Here is a 23,443-nt window from a genome sequence, read left to right as displayed (position 1 = left end):
GAAGGAGAGTTATCAGAGTAAACAGTCTGAAACTAAAGCTAATATTTACTAAGAGTTTTTGAAGAGAATCTTGTGGCATATTTTCAGCTTCATTTGCATGATCAAACATGTCGGAATTTTATTTATATATATATATATATGCAGTATGACTTCGCGGGGGGGGGGGGTGATGTGACCCCCTTGACCTATGCTGCGGGTGCCTATGCCTATGCATCAATCATTGAATTTTCTCACCAACAATTATTAATTTTTGTAAAAAACAAAATGGCAATACAGTATTTTCGATCTTTTTTGCAAATGTAAATCTTATTATAAATTTTATGTCCGATAATTTAATGGATTTTTTAAAGAAAAATTCCAAGTGATATGTACAAAAAATTATGATACATATAAATAATTATTATTTTGATGACTGGATTATGTCCCAAAAATTTAAAGGGTACGAAAAAATACATGAAATACAGTAGTCCTAAATGAAAATGGTGGTTACTTTGAAAATCTTGTTGCAACTATTCCTGCTGATTGGATAATTATATCAACATGTGGTTTGTTTTTTTTTTTTTCCTACTGAAAGACATCTAGCAGTCTAGTCAATATCATGGAATGTGTAGAGATTGTTTACAGTAAGGTGGTATTTACTAGATGGTTTCTCTCCTTTGCAAATCGTGCTTAGCAACACTCCCTTTTGAAATCCCCAAATCCAGTTTTATCTGTTCTGAAGATGAACAGTATGGGCTTTGTGACTGTATCATGTACAGTTGGTTTAAAAGCAAGAGTGCCATTTTCATTTCATTTCTCAAACAGTTGTTGGATTTTTGTTTGAAAACTGCACAATACTTGATGGGTTAATGATGAATCCAGAATTCCACACAGTATCCACCATTTTCAGTGTTAAATGAAGTGCTATGTCAAGCTTTCATTTACCAATTTTGATTTTGAATTTCCATGTTAAGAAAATTGCAGCCTATTTTCACTTTTTCTGTAGAGAGAGAGAAATGGAATCAATACAGGCTTTCATATTAAAATTAAGGTTTGCATGTTATGTTGGGATGCTAAAACAAAATGGTGTTGATGGGACATGCATTTGTTTTCTTCCTTTTTTATGCAGTGTCCTTTGTGTATGGAGCCCTTGGAGATAGATGATATCAACTTCTTTCCATGCACATGTGGATATCAGGTTAGCTTTTCTTTCTATCTCTCTAATTGCTGTTTTAGAACTTTACCTTTAATCTGCACCATGAACCCATTTTTCTTCTGTCATTAAACCCAACCCTAATACATTCATTACACACACACATGCACATACTGCTCTGTGTGCTTTTTCATCATGTTAAAGGTGAAAAATACGCCTTATTACTTTTCTTCACTGGATGTTCATTCACATCTACATTGGCACCAGCAGTGGCCAAAGTTGCTAAATGTGATATAAACTGTTGAAGTGATTTTCCATCTTAAAACAGTGTATCTGGCAATGAAAACATTCAAAGTTTGTGTCTGGGGTCGCTCTACAGATATTATGAACTTCAGAGAGAGTGATGGGTGTCAGGTGAAGTTGTTTGCATTTGCAATATGTGCAATGGAGGAAATGTTGGTATACTTCTGTATTTCATGTATGGCTGAAATTTCTTGACATATTGTACTTGTGGAAATTGTACATGATCTAAGCATACAGCACTAAAATGACTGCTTCCTTGTGCTAAAAAAAACCCCAGCCTGAATTAGTCCTAAGTACACTATCTTGAGCAGTTATTAAAATATGGGAAAATGATTTTGGCCAGATCAGACAATACCAGCTTCTGAAAGTACATTGAATGAATTACCAAATCTATAAATCTTAAACAAAATGTTATCAGCTTTTATTTTATTTTGCAATTTACTTCTGCAGTCCAGGAAGTGAAAATGAAAAAGTGGCGCTAGCAGTATTTTTTTATAGATGCAGTAAGACCAAGCTGTATACTCTTTAACCGATATTACACCCATCAGTCATATACCAAAATAAGGGAATTAAAGGTGCTTTGAACAATACTGAAGATATGAAAGGTCTTTTAAATTGCCAGTATAATCAGCAAGGAAACCCAGGGGAATTCTTTTCTTTAAAATTCAAACCCTATGCAACATACAAAACTGTAGAGCTTCATCTTAAACAAATGTGAAAAGTTGTGCAATTATTTTTCTTATTTTCATATTGTTATGTCTGTTCTGAACAAAATGGTACATTAACATTGATCTTGTGCATGAAAACTCCATTACTGTTTTGCCTGATTAAATGTGCCAACATTGAGGAGTACATGACGCTATAAATAGAACACCTGTTACCTGGTACAATTTATAGCACTGTAGTATATGTTAAGTTCAGCATTAATTTGAGCCATTTTCCATTTCTTGTACATATTTTAGTATCTATAGATACGTTTAAGAGTAAATACTGATCTTAAAGACATAATTATTTTTCATTGAAGAATTTTTATATGCTTTAAAAAAATTTAAAAACACATTCACCATTAAATCGGTGAAGTTGTATGACCAACCTTAGCAGACCTTTTTCAACCTCTAAATCTACCCATATGTTTACATCTATATCACTAAATCATCTGAATTTGGTAAATTGTCAAAGGTTATTGTTGCCTTCAAAGATATTGGAATTTAAGCTGACTTGTTGAAGCATTGCATCTTAATTCTAATCAAAGTTCTAAAATGTGCAGACCGCTCTGCTGGCCTAAGTGGTTAGAGCGTCCGCCTTGGATGAAGGAGGTCGCAGCTTCGAACCCCAGCAGAGTCATATCAGACATTTATAAAACGGTACTAACAGGTGTCTCGCTTGCCGCTCAGCATTAAGAGGTTAGTGTTAGGACTGGTTGGCCTGCTGTCGGGATCATGTGACTGGGTGGGACATCATGCTACCTGTCTAAAGCATGATGCCTCAGTGCTAGACATCACTATAAAGTGCCACAGTGCAAACATCATAGCAATATGATTGAAAAATTGTTAAAGCAAGGTTAAAAATCCAGATCACTCACATCTCCAGTGGCCTAGTGGGTAGAGCATCCACCTTGGATATGGGAGGTCATGTGTTCAAACCCCAGCGAAGTCACATCAGAGACGTATAAAAATGGTGCTTACAGCTGCCTCACTAGGAACCCAGCATTAAGAAGTTAGTGTTAGGACTGGTCTGCCAGGTGTCAGGATAATGTGACGGGGTGGGACATCATGCTACATGTCTGTGGCATGAGTGCTTGACATTACTATAAACTGCCATACTGCAAACATCATATCAGTGTGAATAAAAATTGTTAAGCTATGTTAAAACCCCCAAAACACACACACACACACAAAAGCACTTACATGAGGTATTGGATTAAAATGTATACCCAAAATCATTAGTGTGTTGGGTATAATGTCCGCTGTTCTTGTGATCCTAGGTCCAACATAACATATATTGGCATCACTGTTGCCATCATCAAGGTCGAGTTCTGCATTCATCTTGTCTTCTAAATAAAAGTCGATGTGTTTGCGTCTAGCCTCAATTCTGCAACTTGGATGCACTTATATTTACCAAATTTAAGAAAGCATTCACTTTGAGAATTTCAAGTCAGCACCATAAATTCTGTTCCTACTGTCAAGATTATTTAGCCATTTTTTAAAATTATTTTACCTCTACTGGTCAGAGACCAGAACTTTTGGAATTTCCTGTTGTCCATTGTTGATCATCCAACCATCTATTAGGACAAGTTTATTCTCACTACATCTCCTAAACTACTTGGAAGACTGCCATGAAATTTGAAACACATTCATCCCATAGTCTAGATTGTCCCAAATGAAAATGGTGCTGCTTGGTTATCCAGGATGGCCCTCGCACTACTCCAACTCCTGAATGAATGGATGGTCATATCAACAAAAGGGTTTTCAATAAAAGGCTTCTAATGATGTCTAGTTGATCTTAAAGTAGAATAGTGCTGTCTCATGTCCAATATGGCCACCACTGCGGCTATCTTGAAAATCTTGTTATTGCTACTCATAAATGGATGGTCATATTTATATGGAGTAGCCATCTTGATCGTCTTGTTACTCCACCAGAATAGATGGACATATTCATATGGGCTTTTCATCAAAAGATTTCCAGTGATGGTCCTGAGTGAAAATGGTCTTAAATCCAACATGGCTGTCACAGCAGCTAATTTGAAAATACTATTACTGCTTAGAAATATCAGAGGTGGTTTCACCACTCTGCATCTAAAAAGAAGAAATGGTCTTATCTTAAATTTTAGAAATATCTTTTTGACCATTAGAGTATCAGCCCCATGCTAAATATTTCCCATACATATCGTTACTTGTTTCTCCCATTTCAGATCTGCAGATTTTGTTGGCACAGAATTAGAACAGATGAAAATGGGTTGTGTCCAGCATGTAGAAAGGTAGTTGGTACTTAAGGCTAGTTTTTGTAAGAGTGTATTATGTGAAATAGGAACAGTTAAGACAAGCACGAGTTTTGTTGCAATGGCTAATTTGAATTTTTTAATTTTAAAGTACTGGCAGATTGGAAAGTATACTAAAACAATGCAGATTGTTGCCCCATGTATACCACTATTCAAATTTAGAAGATGTCTTAAATACAAATGTGACTTACTGGATTGGTCTGTTTACAGTCACCCCTTTAAATAGGGTGAAGTGAAATAACATAAAGCTCTTTTATCTTAATACTGCAGCTATTGTAATATATGCCAGTTGCACCTGTAATTCATCCAGAGAAACTGCATGGACAGTAACATTTTTGGACACTTTGACAACAAAATGACAGTATAAGAAGTTTGATAATTTCAAGATTGTTGTCCACTTTGCCTTTCAAGGTTCCAAATCACATATAGGAACCAGCAAGTTACAGTGCCATGTCATATTGAAATAGTTGCTATTCAGTAACCTATTCATGTATATAAAAAATTTAAAAAATGTACATGAAAATGCTAATTTCATTAAGTTGTCATCTCAGAAACATATTTAACATGGGATGCATTTCTAGCTATTAAATAAGCGTCACATTTTGAAAATTAAGTTTTGATCTCATGAGTGTTGCAGTGGTCCCACTTGTCTTGAGTTGCAAGACATAAGACGTTTCACTATCCTCAGTAAGTCCTAATGTAATCACTGACTCTTGGTAGAAGCTAAAGATTTGTCAAATTTGCTTTTTAAGTTTTTTGAATGCCTTTGAAATCTTGCTAATGATGATGATGATTATTATGATGGTACTCAATTGTTGAATACGTTTGTTTGCAGCAGTACCCAGAAGATCCTGCAGAGTTCAAACCTTTGACAGAAGAAGAGTAAGTTTCTGTCACTACCACAGAGGTCTTTACCTGTTTTCCAGCAGAAGCTTTATAATAAAGATTTTTTTTGCAGATTATCAGATAAAAGGATGTGTAGGATCCTGTAGAAGAATGCAGTTAGGTTTACAGCTTGTAAATTGCCTTTTTAATGATTAGTCGTATACCTGTGTGCATCTTGCTAGAGGATCCTACTCATCCTTGAATCGGACTGTCAGCAAATCCATCTCTTTTACAAGATTTCTTTTTGTGAAGTTTGTGACAACCTCAATGGTAGTGACTACTTAACTTTCCAAATGCTTGAAGTTTCACAGACGAGAGATGGAAATGAAATAAGGAAGATAGGGAAATGTTTCAGTCCCTTTGCATAATAAATTTGACAGCAGATTCGTGCTCTAATTCCTATTTAGAAAGATGGAGGATTGTTTCAAGGTCCTATATTTTAGAAAATTATCCCATCATTCCTATAATTTCAATCTTCATATATTTGGTTCTGCCAGCTGTCAGTTCTGTTCTGTGTAATTGACAAATCATCATCTGCAAAGTAAGCTGATTAATGGAAACATTGTTACTTTAAATGAATGTAAATTTTGTAATTGTATTCAAACCCTGGCAGAGAAATACCATAGACTTATAAAAATGGTACTAGCAGCTGCCTCACTTGGTGCTCAGTGTAAAGAGGTTAGTGTTAGAATTGTTAAGCCTGGTGTCAGGATAATGTGACTGGGTGGGACATGTATGCGGCATGAAGCCCCAGTGGTAGACATCACTATAAACTGCCACACTGCCAACATTGCAGCCATAGGATAATCAGTTTACTGACTTATTTGCATGGATTGAAGATGCTTTATTGGCATGTTGGAGCAAATTCATCAGTATATTGAATTTAGAAATCAAATATTTGTAAGATTTTTCTGATCAATATTGTGGCTGCTCATAAGTGGTAAATTTTACCATTTTTGCACTGATCTGTTGGTCACAGCCATGTTAAAAGGGTGACCACCTTTGAGGGGTACATGTAAATGCAAACTTGTCTGTGAATTTGTATTTTGGCTGTTCAAAGCAGGTGACTGCTTGTTTGGGGGGGGGGGGGCTGTTAAAAAAAGGGATTATTGTGACAACATTTATAAGACCTTGTCCAAATTAAGGTTAGCAGTGTATATGGTTGATTTTTCGTTAAAGTTGTAAACAATGATTTTTCAATATTAATATTTTTTAATGACAGTTTTGAAGTACAAAGACTAATAAATGTATTAAATTTCATTAAAAGTTTTTTAAAATTTTTTTTTAATGTGTTTCTGTGTTCAATGGAAAACAAATTTATCCATTCTCTTATAGACTGCAAAGGATTAAAAAAGAAAGGCGTCAAAAGGATATGCAGAGGAAACAGAAAGCAGCAGAAAATAGGAAACATTTGGCTAATGTTAGGTAAGTTCATTAATACTTTCCTTTATTAAGCTGATTAGTACACTGTCATCAGTCCATCAAGTGTGCATTTTGCAGCTACTCCTTCTAAACTATATGGAAGATTGCCTCGAAACTTTACACACACACGCATTCATCTGAAGGTCTAGATCGTTCTGAATGGAAATGGTGCCACTCTTCACCCTCACCCAATGATGAAGATGCAGAATAGCGCCAGAATATACTGTATTTATGAAATACAGTAGTCTCATGTGTGTGTTATACATGTTTACACTCGTCAAAAGTCTTTATCTCCAACTGGTGATTGGCCAACCAATCAATCAGACCAACCATTCTATGAAATTCAGAGCAAACCAGCATTGCTTTGAAGCCATCTGACTGAGCCATACCAGCTGTGCCCTGACCAGTATTCCATAATGCGATCACCACTGATGGCACATGCTAAAAAAGAAAAGAGGATACTTCGTCATTATTTCCCACTGATAAAGGTGATGAAATGGAAATGACAAAACGTGCCGATCTGACATTGGAGTGAATGGAATTTAGTTCAGGGCAACAGTAGAGTAAATCTATATAGGATTTTGTCATCCTCTGCTTCAATCAATCAATAGTTGCTGTTTTCCTATATGTTCCCTCTCTTTCCATTCACCACTTTTGTTAGGGCATCAGAATTGAGGAGGTGAGAATCCTAGATGCAAAGGAGTTGCAATTTAGCTTTCAGTGCAATTTACTATCTTGGCACAACCCAGAGAATTTGTAGTGGTGGTTCTCATCTTGTCCTGTTTTCACAGATGAGTAGGGAGGGGAGAGAGAGAGAGGAACAGTTTCTGCAACCCCAGATCATCTGTTGTCATCACCCATACACTCTGGTGACCCTCCTGAGGCACCAATCTGCTCCCTTTTCATCAGATTTGGACCAGTCTTCTCAAAATGGTGGGTGATCCAAACCATGTCAGAGGGTCTCTGGATTTTCAAAACCCTGCACTGTTTTCAACCTACCTTCATGAAGGAACTCCCAAGCAATCCTGTGAAGTGGGTGATGGGGGGCTTACATAGAAAATCTAGTTTTTCAGTTTGTAATTGGTGTTGTGGATAGTACAAATACTGTATAAACCGGGCGTCTACTCCAGAACATTTCAGGTTATGAAGTCCAATGGCAATTCAGACATGTGATATTGATGTTAGTAGTATGCAGTCAGTCATGACGTGTCCAACGGCAATTCATATGGCCACAGTCTGAGCCCTTGAGCCTTCACTAAGAGCATCAGCTGCAGAGATAGCAATGTTTCTGCATGACATGCCACATAAACATTAGGCAAGTTGTTTTTGGCTCACGAAATGAACAACCTTACTTCCTTCATTGTGTGGTGAAGAGTTAATGTAGAGAAGTCTGACCTTGTTCCTTCTCAGCATTTTGGTCCATCTAGGTATAGAATCTTTAGCATCTCTCAAACTCATTGAGAGAATCATTCATGCATCATAATAAACATCAACCAAGACGATGAAGATGTTATACCATGTGATATCCCAGTTCAAGACATTGTAGATAGCGAAGGTCGGCATTCCAGAGTGCCACACTACAAAAACATTCGGTTAATATGGTTTTTGGTTAATAACATGACCCTCCTTACTTCCCTAATTTGCCTTTCAGGGTGAATAATCAATGTATTGAAAACTGCCTTATCCATTCTTGACATTTGATCCATCTAGATATGGAACTCTTAACACGTTAATTGGCAATATTCTCCCAAACGGATCGTATGTCAGAGAAAGCATCAAACAAGACATTATTATTCGAGGAAGTTTCTTACAGCTATGCAGCCTACTCAATGGGGGGATGGACCTGTTACAATGCCAGTTTACTATTTGACTTGTAATGGTCAGTGGCATGTTGATGCCTTAGGAGAGGGTCCTTCATATCATCCTCTTATAAATGAAAACTTTTTCCAGTGCCTTCGACAAATGGGTCAAACATAACCATGGAAATATGGTCCTGATAATGTCAGACAATTTTTTTTGTTTTAATATACTACTGCAATAGGAGAGCAGTCGCCAGACCTCTGCCTCAAATTAGCATACTACCTTCATGGATAATCCTGTTATCCTATAATATTAAAGTCAAGCCATTTATGTGAAATGGCCATGCTAAGGAGAGAATTAAAATCTTGTTGGATTAGTGTTAACTGCACAGACAGTGACCACTCCCCATTTAAGAAAGCACCACCTGTTGACTCAGACATGAAATTGACACATTCATTAGATTCACCTGGCAAACTTTTGGGGAGACAATAATTAAGTGTGGAATCCCACAGATTTCCCTCGATTATATATAAACAAATTGTCTCTTGTTGTGTTAAACAATAGTTTATCCTTTTATTAAAGTGATCTTGATCCTGCTGGGTGATACAGGTAGATGTAGGATGCTCAGCATTTCCTCCTCACCTGTTCTCCTAATGTAATCTGATCAGATAATGATTTTGATGGAGAAAGTAATTATTTTATATATAAATTTTCCTTCTTTGAGGATACTTACCTGATCACATTGCAGATAATTCCTCCCATGCTTCCCCACAATGCAAGCATCATTTAAAGTTTCACTCAAGTAAGAAAAACATTCGTAACATCTTGGTGTAACTGTCCACCTAGCGATGAGAAAAGGGAGCTAAGCTTTAAGAGTTGGTTCGCTTTGTCTATATCCTACGTAGACGGATATTTTTCAGGTTTCCAGGAGGGCTGGATTTGGAGGTAGCGGAAAGTTGTTATAATGTAATGTGATCAGGTATGTATTGTCAGAGAAATATAATTTACTAAAAAACATATGCTTTTACCAAAATGCTGATAATTTCTTGTTGGTTCTCAGTGGTAATAATGCTGGTCTTCCATCAAATCTTGAAAATTTCTTTTTTGCTCAGAAATATCCAAGATGGTTTCAGCACCCTACTTATAAAATGAAGAATGTCCTTTTCATTGATTTCTGTTCTTTTCGTGCAGTAGAATGTCAGTCCCTAAAAGGGGCTTTTGTTATTTGAAGATTTTTTTAATAGCCTGTGCCAGGAGCCAACATTTTGTTGTCAAGATCAGTGTTGGAACTTAATTGAGCTGTTAGTGGGGCATTTTATTTACATCTAGCCCATCCATATAAATGATAATGATATTGGGATTTATTAAATTTAGAGAGACACTGGCAGTTTTGGGTGGGAGTATGTCCCCATTGCTTGCTCAAAATGTAATACTGATCACTTCAGTCTGATGGAGAATACTAAAAGCTTTGTAGAGGTAAGCTGTGTACTTGCAGATTGCATGCTGGTAGTGTTTTGTTGTGTTGTAATTTTGAGTAAATATCTACATTTAAATAACTCAAAATTAGTGAAAGTTAGTAGGTGTGAAGTTTCTTAATTGACAGCCCATTTTATATCTGCATTTGACAGTTCATTTTATTATACACATGTGAAGTCAAGTACAACTATCTCGTTCAAATGAAAATGTCTTATGTCTGGCAATGTACACAACTTGTAATAACAGTTATCTAAATACTTCGGGTTTTTTGTGTGTGTTTAAAATCTGTCATGTAGATGATTATAGTCACTGGTCCTCATTATTTTCAGGGTTGTGCAGAAGAATCTTGTGTTTGTGGTTGGTCTTTCTCAGAGGTTAGCTGATCCAGAAGTTCTTAAAAAGCAAGAATACTTCGGAAAGTTTGGAAAGATACACAAAGTTGTTATAAACCAGAGTACTTCCTATGCAGGTTCACAGGTATAAAAAAAATCACTGCTTATTTCTCGTGTTTAGCAGTTGCATTCCCTATTTCTATTTGAAGCCCCAATTGTTATTTACAATTCAGAATGGTTCATTTTTTTTTAATTTTATTTTTTTAAAGATAAAAGACAGCATCTTTTTGGTATATTTTTTTCTGAGTGATTCATATCAGCTTGTCTTTCAAGGATGCTTTAATTAAATTAATGAAGACATACATGAAAATGCCTTGAATAAAAAATTAAGTCATCTGTATGAATAGAGATGTGCTGACAGTCGCAGTGTATTTGCAGATCATAAGTTTTGCTTAAGCAGTAGGTTTGAAATTGTTGTGTTTGAAAAAAAACGATTTTGAAGTCTATCTCGTTGATATGAAATTGATTCTCATCTTATGCTTAATTAGGGATTTAAATTAAAAGCGTGTAAAGAAAATTATAGTTTGAAGAATAGAGAAGGAGAGGGAGAGAGATGCTCCATTACCCTGTATTACTTTCCTCTGGACATTTTATAACCTGTGATCCTACTGCAGTACAAATATCAGCACTTTTTTTGGTATTTATATGCATCACATACTTCTGTACTGGCTGGTTACTTTCATCTTATCAGATGTCATTTCCATCTTGTAGTCAGTGTCATGATCAATATCGCATTTTCTCAGGCAGACATATGAATATTTACTTTTTGAAGCAAATTCTGGCAAAATATGGAATAAATCATTATATTTTACCTTTGTTACATTTTTAATTATTTTATATGTGATGCATGTTGCTGATTTTAATGTGCGTATGTGTTAATTTTTAATAATATAACTCAAGAGATTTCTTGGACAGGTGTGTTCAGAAATAAAAGGCACTTGCCACTATATTCAGAGTTTCCTCTGACCCTTGCCACCAGTTTTGATATTTGGACATTTATGTTTGGGTGTAGGGTCAGAGTCCATTGCCTGTTGAAAAGTTGGAATTTGCTGAACTGTTTGGTGTCGGCAGAGGATAGCCACTTACTAGCTAGCCTAGCAGGCTTGAACGACCTTTCATCAAGACATACATGCATTAAATCAATTTATTTTCTCAGAAATTACAAGCATAGCATACGTTATGTTTGATCCACTGAAAGATGAGACAAAACTAGTGTTGATGAAATTTGACCCAAATCTTCCATTTGCATCCCTAATCACATGACTACAAATCTCGCAGCCTACATGTCAGTGTCATCAGAGATCAGATAATCACGTGATATCAAAATAAACCATTCCTAATGTTACTGTAGGAAAACAAATCTAACTTATAAATGAAAGCCATGTAATCTTGGAAATTTGTTTATTGTCGATATCATATGACTATTGGACGTCTGATGTCAATGTAAAAAGTAGGTACAGTTGCAGATGGACATGCTGCTAAGTGATTAGTGACTGATTTTTGAAATAAGGATTTTTGTTTAATGTATTATTTTCTATTCAGGGTCCCAGTGCTAGTGCTTATGTAACATACAATCGCTCAGAAGATGCTCTCAAGGCCATCGTCGCTGTCAATAATGTCCACATTGATGGACGGACTTTGAAAGCTTCTCTTGGTACTACTAAGTACTGCAGTCATTTTCTGAGAGGTTCACAGTGTCCTAAGTCAGTAAGTTGCTCTAATTTTTCATTCAGATATTTTATTATTGCAGAAAGATTTATCCTCCATTGCCTTGTCTTTGAATGGGTAAAACTTTTAGTGGTAGTCTGGGCATTGAAAACAATATTGCTGTTGATCTGGTCAAATGGTATTTTTCATGCGTTTTTTTTTTTTCTTTCCACATCTAGTTTCATTGCATTCATACATCCTGCTTAGTGTTAATACTTAGCAATATAAATTTTCAACAGCAGTTTTTTTAGAGAATTTTTTTTCTTCTAAGAACATAAAATTGGCAACCTACAGGCAAAGTCAGTAACTTTTCCAGCAATGATGGTGGTATCAGTTGTGTTTTCTTACAGTTTCAAAAGTCACTTGTCTTCAGCACCTGTGGCTGTATTCATCTTGAACTTGGACTATTTAGGATTTCATTTACCATACTGTAATTTAAATTAATAAATATAGCCTACAATGAGGATAAAAGGAAATTCATTGAGAAAGTGGAGTATACTTCCCTGTCATAACAAAACTCCTTCGATCACTCAGACTTGAGCTACAGCATAAAAGAGGAAGATATTTCCAAGGCCTCTTGGTACTAAAGACTTAAACTGAGTTTTTAAAAAAAAGAGTGAAAACCAAAAAGTTTTGTAAAATTCAAAATATAATTTATTTTCATAAAATACAAAGTGAAAAAGTAAAAATAACTTACAATATGGTAAATGAACTCCTAAATAGACCTCATGTTCTATCACGTCCAAAAGTATTGACTAATCCAAACCAGTTCCAGTGGTATTCCAAATGAAGTTCACTATATTGTGCTGATGTGTCAATAGTATTCATGTATCTCAATGATAGAATGAAAAATGTCTTAAAATGAATTCACAATAATTCCAAAATAGCTACTAAATCCGAGAGTCTGAGCAATCTGTCAACATGGTGAAGTACTTTGATGGTTAAATATCAGTCCATGAATAATTATCCCCATTGGTTTTCTCAGCATGGCCACTGATCTCATATTTGGCCATGCATCCGTGTCTCTTGATGATCCTTCTAATTCCTAAACTTGTTCAACTAAACCAAATGATCAGGGGCTTGGACTGAGCAAATGGAACAATCTCATAGATTTCAACTGGACTTTCTTTCTGATCAGATGCCAGAAATCACTCTTTGCACTGCTGTCAGTATGACTGGCTTAATTGCCTATCCTGGCAGGTGAGTGAGATTTAGTCCCTTCATGAGCAGTCCATGTAGATCAGCCTCCTGGGAATTAAAGTCATAGTTAATGCCTTTTGATAATGGCAAGATGCATTTTTCAATTCTTTCTGACTACTATGTTGTTGTCAGTTCTATCTGAAGGCAAGATGGCACAAAAATACACAGATCTTGGCCTGCTTGGTTTTGGTTTTATCTGGTGGTAATGTTGACAAATCCTGTCTATGTTCTAGCAGACTTGCTCCCCAGATGGAATTAAACAGTTTACACACAATGGCTTTTTTCACCTTTAACCTACCTGCTATTTATCAGATCTTCCATTGAATCTGTTCCCATTAGGGTCAGCCCATAATGGACCTCTTTGACACAAGGCAGAATGCCCACTTCCAGACCATTGTCTTCCCTATCCAAGATCTGAAAACTGGGTCATTTGGCAACCTGCTCTAATTTGTAGTCGTTCCCTGGCCCATCTGATTCTCAAGGGTATTTGGAAGGCAAAGAAATTTGAATGCAGACTAATCCTGATAGCTTCCATCAAGTTTGAGAAGTTAGGCTAAACGATCTACTGAATCTAGGGAAATCCTGCTATCACCATGACTACATGAACAACTGCACTCAAAAGGTTTTGGGTCTCAGTCCAGCAATGCTGAAGCTGTACTCTTGGCTCATATCAAACAAGTCCTCGGAAAGAAAATGTTTTGTAACAGTTGGTCAGCTCTTTGAAGGGTAATGGAGAGCTATAACAATATCTTAATGGGCTTTGAGCGGTAATGGAGAGTATCTCCAAGTAGTTCAAGCAAAGAAACTTCATTCACTTAAGAGCTTCATTAACATACATCACTATCTTCTGTGGCATTTTGAGAAGTTCAGCTTGTTGAATATCAAGGGTACAATTCCATGATATCTGAGAGACCTTTCATCTCAAAAAGCTTCATTTAACCTCATATGGCCTATATCAGCAGCACAAAAGGGGATAGTGCAGGTTACTGTACTTGTGGATTAACAGGAGATAAAAACATTTTCTCCTGAGATCTTAGCTATTCTTTGCCTGTAACTAAAGTCACTTGAAGCTGCTTTTCATATCTTAAGAAAACAGAGCCAGGGCCAAATCAGAGGTAAGGAGATTAAACCCCCTCCACCTTTTACCTGTTGTCCCAACACATTATGATCAGGTTTTGGTTTTGAAGAATAACCCAGTTTCTATATTAAAATAGTTTCTTCAATAATACCTACCTTATTACACCACATAGGCATGACCTCCCTGAAGTTGCATTCCTAGAAGAGCAGGTACTTCCACTCCACTACTAACTGATAAATGACAGGATTTGATGCCATTTTAAGGATACAAGATTTGGACAATTTAACTGTATCATTCGATTTTGTTTTGCCCAAGGCTCTTTATTTAATCTGCCCAAGTATTTCTGATACTAAGTGTGTGCATTTTGATCAGATCAGTCCATGATCGGAAAATATATGAATAGATACTTTTTCGGCTATTTCTTGAAAAACCTTAATTTTAGTGTGAGGAGTCTTGTATCTTTTTTTTTTAAACCACACTAAAATGGAAAGAAGAATTATTTGAACTGTTGAATAGTAATACACCCAAAAAGAACCTAGTTAAAAATTATTTCATTTTTTGTGTACATTTTTATAAACATTTTCAGGATTGTATGTATCTTCATGAATTGGGTGAAGAAGCTGCTAGCTTTACCAAGGAAGAAATGCAGCTTGGGTAAGTCACCAGTGAAGCAAACTGAAATGGCAGTGGATTTTTTATATATATTTATATACAAGTATTGTCTCCAAAACAAAAAACTTTGTGGATAAAAGTGGACACTAGCATTCTGGTAACCAATAAACCATATATGTATTTAAGTGTCTCATTATGCCATGCAAAACTTGCTTTTATTTCACAGGCAAGGCACTTATTAATATTTCATGGAGTAAAATCTATTGACACATTTAGTGCTGAAAACATGGGGGTGGGGATTTCACTACATCATTTCACTTGGTTCTGGAAAAAAGTCATTGTCAGAATTTAAATTTCAAAAAGATTCAACAGTTTCCTTGGGATGAAAGAAGGTTTGAAATAAAAGGTTTAAAAATCACAAGCAGGCAGTAAGAATAACTGGAATTTATAGATGATATTTCCATTTGCTTGGAAAATACTGCAACTCTTATATCATCTGCTTTGAAAACTATGTGTATATACTTTATTCCTTTTTCATTTTGAGGAAACAAGCTTGCAAAGTTCCTTTTAATGAGAAATTTATACAGTGAATGGTATTATCAGTGATATAGCATACATACTACACACACACACACACACACACACACATATATATATATATATATATATATATATATATATATATATATATATATATATATATATATATATATTCACATACCAATACATGTACTAGGATTTCCAATGGAGTTCAGATTGACTACAGTCAACTGTGTATTGACGGGGTGAATCTACTCTTAACGTCTGCTCATTGTGTCCTCTTCAAGAAATGGTTATGTATCTTTTTCAACTACACTCTTCTTTGCAAATTGATAAGTTGCTTCTTTCATTTTCTCAAGCTTCTGTTTTCATTCATACTGATTAAATAAATATAAGACACATTTATGATTTAAATACAAAAGATGGTTTAAATGTAGAGAGTAAAACACTACAAGCACAACATAAGTAAAGCACTACAAGCACAGCATACTTAACATGCAGAAACTGAATGCACAGCCATATACTGACAGGCTAGTATATTGAAATGAATGTTGAATATAAACTACACAAAATGACAAACCATCATGAGGTAATTCTGACGTTAAAATGTATTTTCATGACATATGTTATTATTATGCTTTAATTTACATTAGTACCATCAATTGTTTTTATCTTCCATATATCACTTTCCCTTTCCATTGGTCAGTTTGTAAATTTTACCACCATTGATTGGTCTAAAGACATTGTTGCATGACATCATCAAAAAATCAACTACACTCATTAATTCATGTAATTTTGCCTGTCCCTTGCTATGATGGTTGAAAAAGAGAAATGGGAGTGGTGATGGTGATGGCAGTGGGAAATTTGCTATAAGGTCATATATTCATTGTCCATCCCTGTGTCTCAGTTGGGTGATTAGCCTGCCACCTCACCAACCAACATAACGAGTGAGATAGAGGGGGAGATTAGCCTGACATTTTAATATTTTGCAAATATTCTGTTTTTACAACTTTTTTGTAGGTTTTTGCAGTTTGTGTGTGCAGTCTCAATAGGCCATTGCAACTTTGTCTTATTGGTATTGTGAACAATGTACATTAATCTCATGGAGAGTGTACACATACTGTTTCAATCAATTAGGTTCTTGTAGGTTACTTGTTGATGGAAGTTCAGTATCAAAGGTTTCATCTAGCCTAAGTTCTTTTTTCTTTCACTCCATGGATTTGAACTTATTTTGTCCCAAAACACAAGAGAAAAGGGAAAGAAGATGGGTTTTCAATGAAATTGTGTAACATGTCTAATTCATGTAGAGAGTGGGGATTATTGATATTTTTCTCCTTATTTTCTTTTTGTTGTCAAAGATTAATCAGTGGAAATGCTTCTCAGATCTATGAGTATAGAAGCAATAGCCTACTGTTGAATTAATATTTATATATGTGTATTAATGTGTCATGGGCACATAGCATTTTAATATACCAACATTATTGGTGTATCAAATTGCTTTATACCAACACTTTAAAAGCCATGTTATTTTTAGTGTGTGTGTGTCTGAGAGAGACACAGCTCAAATTGAAAAGTATAATACCTATTACTAAGCAGCCTGTAATTGTTTTCCTATCATGAAATCAGATCATTTATTCATTCATATGTTTACATATTCATCTGTCATTTTTTTTCATCTATTCACTGTTATTATCAAACTCCCTGGCTATTCCATTTGTTTTGGCAAGTAAGAGTAGGTGAATTGTTTCCTCACTTAGCATATGTTCTTTTTACAGTAAACATCAGGAGTATGAACAGAAGCTTTTAGAGCAGTATATGAACAGTCAAAACTTAGCTCACAACCATCTTGCAACCAATAACAGAATTTCGGCAAGGTGAGAAGTAACATTATATTGGACCCCATTTCTTTCATTTAGTACCACATGGATATCATTTTTTGGTTGAGCTCAGTTAAATTTTTGCATTGAAATAGCATGTTTTACATTGCTGGAGATTTTTGGTTCACCTTGTCATGAAGCCAAGTGACCTTATGGCATGGTCCTTTGTCCAGTATCTAGCAACAGTTGAATTTTTCAACTTTTCTCAACCATTTTCATCCAAACTTGGTAAGTGCATTTCTGCATAAAGGTCTGTAAAGTTCTTTTCATCAGATATGGCCACCCTTAATAAAATGAGAAGAAAAAAAACCCAGTGACTTTTAAGTACTGCTGAGTAAAATTTGACTAAGTTTGAAAGAAAGCATCCTCGTGTGAAGATCTTTCAAGATGGTAAAAATGATGCTGATTTGCCATTAAATATGGCAACTGTTAATAAAACAGAAATACCTTAAACAACTTTTTTCCTAAAACTGCATTAAAGAAACTGACCAAACTGGACAGAAAAACATCCTTACTTGAAGACTTTTGAAGTTAGTAACGATAAATCTGATCTGCAATCAAAGATGATAGCAATTGCTAGAAATAGAAAGATTTAAACGACTTCTCTTCAACTGCTCAGCAGAATTTGACACAAAACATTCTGCTGTCTAGGACTTTCAGATTTATGACAATGATGTTGATTCGCCTTCATATACAGCCCATGTGTAATAAAACTACTCAACATTGCCAGACCAAATTTTACCAAAAGTATTCTGGCATGAAGGGCTTTTAAGTTTGTACAAATGATGTCATTGTGCAATTAAATGTCAGTTGCTACTAGAAATAGAAATTTCTTTAACTTGTCAATAAATGCTTAACAGAATTGGACCAAATTTGACAGAAAGTGTCCACTCTTTTTTTTTTTCGTGCCTATCAGATGAATGAAAGTGATACCAATGTGACAACAAATAATGCTGCTTTTCTTACAGGTAGAAAACATTTACACAACTTTATCTATTTAAAAAAAAACAATGAACATACCAATTTTGACACGAAGCAACCTGTCAAAGGGCTTTTCAGTACTTGACAATGATGCTGATATCTCAATTATGAATGAATATACAAAAACTAGAGAACCCTTGAAACAGTTGTCTTGATTAAGTAAACAATCAACATCACTGGAGAAATTTCAACAGAGACATTCCTGCTGACAGATTTCATGACCAACTGCTCTTGCATATGGCTTTTAGGCAGATGTCATCAGGTGAGCAATCTCATATGGTTCCATACATATTGAACTGCTGTAATGATTGGAAAATATTTTTTTGAGCATTCAGAGAAACTTTCATGGACAATATTTGTGACTGATTTACAGGAAAAGGACCTGGAGACTCTGTCAAGCTTGGCACTAGAATTTTCTAAATAGTCGCCAAATTTGGTCATGGAAAACTCTAACATGTATCATGATCAAATTTCCAGAAAATTGCTGTTGAATGAAAGTTTCCGTTTTGAATCTGCCTGCTTTTCAACTTTAACCAACACCCAAAGTTTGATACTTTGCTAATTGTGCATGTTCCTTTGTTAAGAAATTTAATCCCCAGCATCATTTATGCAGCTTAAGGATACATTCACACAGGTTGCACTGTACAAATATTATGTACTTCTTGCAAAGTGACAGGTATATGTTGAAATTGTGTGTATTTGCAAAATCTATGGAGAGATGTTGTCATACCTCTATTCTAATTTAATGTACTGTGGCTGAAATGTCTGTACATGTAGTTGTGGAAATAATGCATGAACTAAGCACACAGCTGATTAAAGTGGCTACTCCTATGTACTTGAAAATTAACCTGAACTGTCCAGAGCATATTAACTTTAGCATGTATTAAAATGGGGTAATTAATTTTGCCTGAGGAACTGATACCAGCTTCTGAAAGTTCAATGAATGAATTGCAGAATGTATTTAGTTCTTTTGTTGTTGTTTTTTTTACATTGTTCCTTCATTTCTTTTTTTGCAATTTACCAGGACATGAAAATGGCCAAGCAGAGGTAGCAGTTTTTTTTAATTAGGTGCACATCTGAAGTAAGGCCAAGCTGTATACTCTTTAACAGATGTTACACCTATCAATAATACACCAAAATAAAGGGAATTAAAAGTACCTATAACAGTATTAAAAATATACAAGGTCTGTTTTTAAATAGCCAAGAGTTACCAGTGAGGAAAACCTAGAATTTTTTTTTAAAATTTAAAATCATGTGCAAGGTACAAAACTAGAGAATGTAACCTCAAGAAGATGTATGCAAATTTGAGGCAAAACTTGGCAGGCAACAGCACAAGCCCCAAAATTTTAAATCACTACCAAATGTGTTTTTATTGAAACATATTGCTATCTGAGATGTTTAACTTTGATAATCACAAGCATGAACATAACTTTTAAAAGTACAGATATTCACCAATACTTTCTATAAATATGTGATGCTTCTATAAGCTTTTCCACATCTAGCAGTTTAGAGTTGGAAATATTTTCCACACCTGTTTCTCTAATATTTTAATGGGTTTTTTTTGCATTAGGAGTTGTGCAAATGGCTCAGCCACAGAAGTATATTTTTCCAAATCTTTTAGATAGTTGCAGTGTGTATTTGATGTGTATTTCAGGAAAAAGAGTAGCTCTCCCACAACGGTACAGCAGTCAGCCCCACAACCGATACAAAGTAACAACTCATCTCACTCACCACCAGCACAGTCTAGTTCTCAGCCACAACAATCTTTGCCTAATACCAGTAACAGAGATGCCTGGCCATCACTGCAGGGTGCAGGAAACAACACTGAGAATGGGTCATCACCACAGAATAGAAGTGACAAATCTGATTTTACCAGTGACAGTAGTCAAACACAAGTAAATCAAAGGAACAGAACAACTATAGATAGTGAGCAACAGTCAAGGTGAATATTTTAAAACAGTGCTCTATTTTATGATCATGTCTGTCTGTGTGTCTGACTATTATCAGTTTTGTTTCTCACAAAAACTAGAGTTGTCCGCCATCTCCAGTTACCAACATTGTGGATGCCTTGCATGTGGGGTAAGGAAATACCTTATAAATTTTGGAGTCAGAAGGTAATGGTCACATACTTCAAGCAGAAAAACAGTTTCCGCACAAGAACTCTAGTTCTCCACTATTTACATTTACTAAATATTTGGATGATTTGTGCATGGTGTAAAGAAAAGGTCTTAAAAAATGTCAATATCACTGACTGAAAGACAAATAACGGTTTCTGCACAAGAACTCAAACTCTCTATCATCAAATTTTTAAACTTTGTGGATGGTTTGCACTTTGGGCAAGGAAAAGGCCTATTGATGTTGAGTTAAAAAGGTCTTGGTCACTGTCACTGTAAGAATGAAAGTGGTTTCCACACAATAACAAAAGTTCTACATTACATACATAGACCAAATTTGATGGATGGTTTGCACTTGGGTTAAGGAAGAAGCCTATTGATTTTGAGGTCCAAGGTCACTGAGTGAGAGTAGAATTTTTTTTTCTCCACATAGTAATATTAGTTCATTGAACAAACTCTATAAATGGCTTATACTTGTGGCAAGAAAGAAGCCTGTCAAATTTGGGGTCAGAGATCAAGGTTACTGATTGAAAGAAGAAAAATAGCTTCTGCACAGATGTTTCAGGTATATTTATAGAGAACTATTATACACTGGTTGCGTATGAAAGATTGAATTAGCATATAGAATTTGTACTGGTACAGATGACCTGAACACTGTGGACTGAAAGTGACTGTTTGCAAAATTTGAAATCTTTATCAAATAAAAACAGAAAGGAGGGCAAACATAATTACAAAGTTTAGATTGACATATACATAGATCAAAGGAACAAAACAACTACAAATAGTTGGAAACAGTGAATGCCTCCCTATTCCTTAATTTAAAAAAAGACAAAAAATTTAATTCTTTAAAAAAACAAAAAAAATTTGACACTCTAAAAAATAAACGAATTGAAAATACATTGATTCTCATGTGTTAGGTTGAAACTATTAAATCTGTCTGTTGTTGGAAAAGTGATTATAGGAATCATCCAAATTTCTGAGACATGCCGAAAAGTCAACTAAATGCATGAAAATTGTGCATTATATTTGTTGGTTGTGCCTTTATTTCTTTATTCAATTCCTTGAATGTACAGTAAATTTTCCACCTTTTTCACAACAAAGGAAGTGATTTCTCCCCTTTTCAGTTCTTTAGTAGAACCTGAATCTCATTTTTATCATTTAATCGTAAGTATTAATATTATTAATTTTTGTGTCAGTAATTATTGCTTTGTATTATCAACCATGGAGTTATGGCATATCTTCTCTTTGTAGAACTCAGAGCATGAGTAAATAATAAAGCCTGAGTAATTTAGTGCACATTTTCAATATTTAAAAACTCATTTATAGAAGACAACAGTTGTAAACAATATTTTTCTATAAATTACCTCTCACAAATTAATTTTAATCACTCTTAAAATTGTTCTTTTCATAAGAGCAAAACAAAACCCTGCCAGGCATATTACCATTCTGCTAGCCATATTTCTAATCCATGTTTGATCACTTGAAATATTCATGCATATTAAAATCAGGAGATCTTGCAGCTGATTGATTAAGCTTGTTACCACATTGGAAGCCATAATTCTGATCTGTTTTTTTATTAGACTTGGAATATATGCTTATATCATTAGGATGTTATTTAGTTTCGATAATGAGTGAGATCTGTGCATTTTACTGAAGCTATTCTAGTTTGGTAATGATAATGATTGACAAATATTAACTAGTTGATCTTTTATATGATTGGCTGAGCTTATTACCACCCAGGAAATCATATTTGTTATCAGATTTTGACTAGAGTGGAATATAGGTTTATAAGATAAAAATGTTGTTCAAATTGGAAGTATGGGATCCACCCATAATAATGAGATGGTCATGCTGCTGTTACTACTCTAAAGACAGTTTCTGATCCAATTTTGACCATATTTGGTAAATAGGTTTAAATTGATTAGGCAAAAAAAGAAACTCGTTTCTGGTCAGCTGCCTGTCCCTGTTTCTCAGTGCCAACCCTATAACTTTTTTACCACATGGTAAAAGAAACAAATGACCAAAAAAATCATATTAAATATATATAATGATTATAAAAAAAAACATCCTGCCTGCCTGAAATTGAAAAGCAGTGCAAGAGAAAAACAGATTTTTTTGGCCTTATCCGGGTTTTGAATGTGTACAAATATGAACAGAGATCCATCAGTGTTGATGAGGTGGTTTAGCATCTGAGTGGCTGAATAAGCAACTTGGTTTCTGTTCATATTTTATCAAGCTTTGTAAACAGGCTTAGTTAACAATGTTTTATTTGGAGCAGGATCTATGCATGATGAAATGATCTTGCAAATCATTGGCTGAGCTTCTTAACACTTGTGATGCTATATTTCTAACCTGATTCTAATATATACGGTCAAGTTGAATGATTTTATTATGAACCAGACTATGCATATTTATGACATGATTTTGCATCTGATTGGCAAATTTTTTTATTTTTTTTACCACTCTTAAAACTGTTTCTTTATAGAATTTTGGTAAATATGTCTATGTAATTAAGATCTTGGATGAAATTATTGCATGCTAATGATGTGATCTTGCATCTGTGTTATAGAAGTTGCCAACACTCTAGCAGTCTTTTGTCAGAGTTTGATCAAACTTGCTAAATAGTTTTGTATTAGGATGTTGGGTGAGTTTGATTGTGAGCAAGATTCACTAGCTTCACATTAATGAGATAATGTTGCCTCTGAGTGATTAGGCTTGTTAATATTCTGAAGACCAAATTCTAATTGGATTTTGATACCCCTTGGCAAAGAAGCTTATATTATCATTGTCGTAGACAGGTTCTCTAAAAAGTGAAATCTGCATAATTTGATGAAAAACTTCCTCTGCTTGGCTGAGCTGGTTACCTTTCTGAATCGAGAGACTATTTCTTTATCCAATTTCTATCAAACTTGGTAAATGTGTTTAT

General features: G+C 34.9%; 1 protein-coding gene across 4 annotated transcripts in view; it reads left to right on the top strand.

The window, feature by feature from the left end:
• Positions 1-23,443, top strand: part of LOC149785695 (CCR4-NOT transcription complex subunit 4-like) — a 73,339-nt gene that overhangs the window by 11,535 nt on the left and 38,361 nt on the right. For all 4 annotated transcript variants that reach the window (XM_089979555.1, XM_089979556.1, XM_089979557.1 and 1 more), the window contains exons 3-11: positions 1,109-1,177; positions 4,347-4,412; positions 5,269-5,315; positions 6,654-6,743; positions 10,346-10,493; positions 11,951-12,115; positions 14,980-15,047; positions 17,321-17,419; positions 20,058-20,345. In XM_089979555.1, the coding sequence (XP_089835681.1) occupies positions 1,109-1,177; positions 4,347-4,412; positions 5,269-5,315; positions 6,654-6,743; positions 10,346-10,493; positions 11,951-12,115; positions 14,980-15,047; positions 17,321-17,419; positions 20,058-20,345 (1,040 nt within the window). The remainder of the gene's footprint in view (positions 1-1,108; positions 1,178-4,346; positions 4,413-5,268; positions 5,316-6,653; positions 6,744-10,345; positions 10,494-11,950; positions 12,116-14,979; positions 15,048-17,320; positions 17,420-20,057; positions 20,346-23,443) is intronic.

This window comes from Sinohyriopsis cumingii, chromosome 13, assembly GCF_028554795.1.
Source record: "Sinohyriopsis cumingii isolate HCF-2022 chromosome 13, ASM2855479v2, whole genome shotgun sequence".
NCBI classification, from domain to species: domain Eukaryota; kingdom Metazoa; phylum Mollusca; class Bivalvia; order Unionida; family Unionidae; genus Sinohyriopsis; species Sinohyriopsis cumingii.
This window is presented reverse-complemented; position numbering and strand designations above follow the sequence as displayed.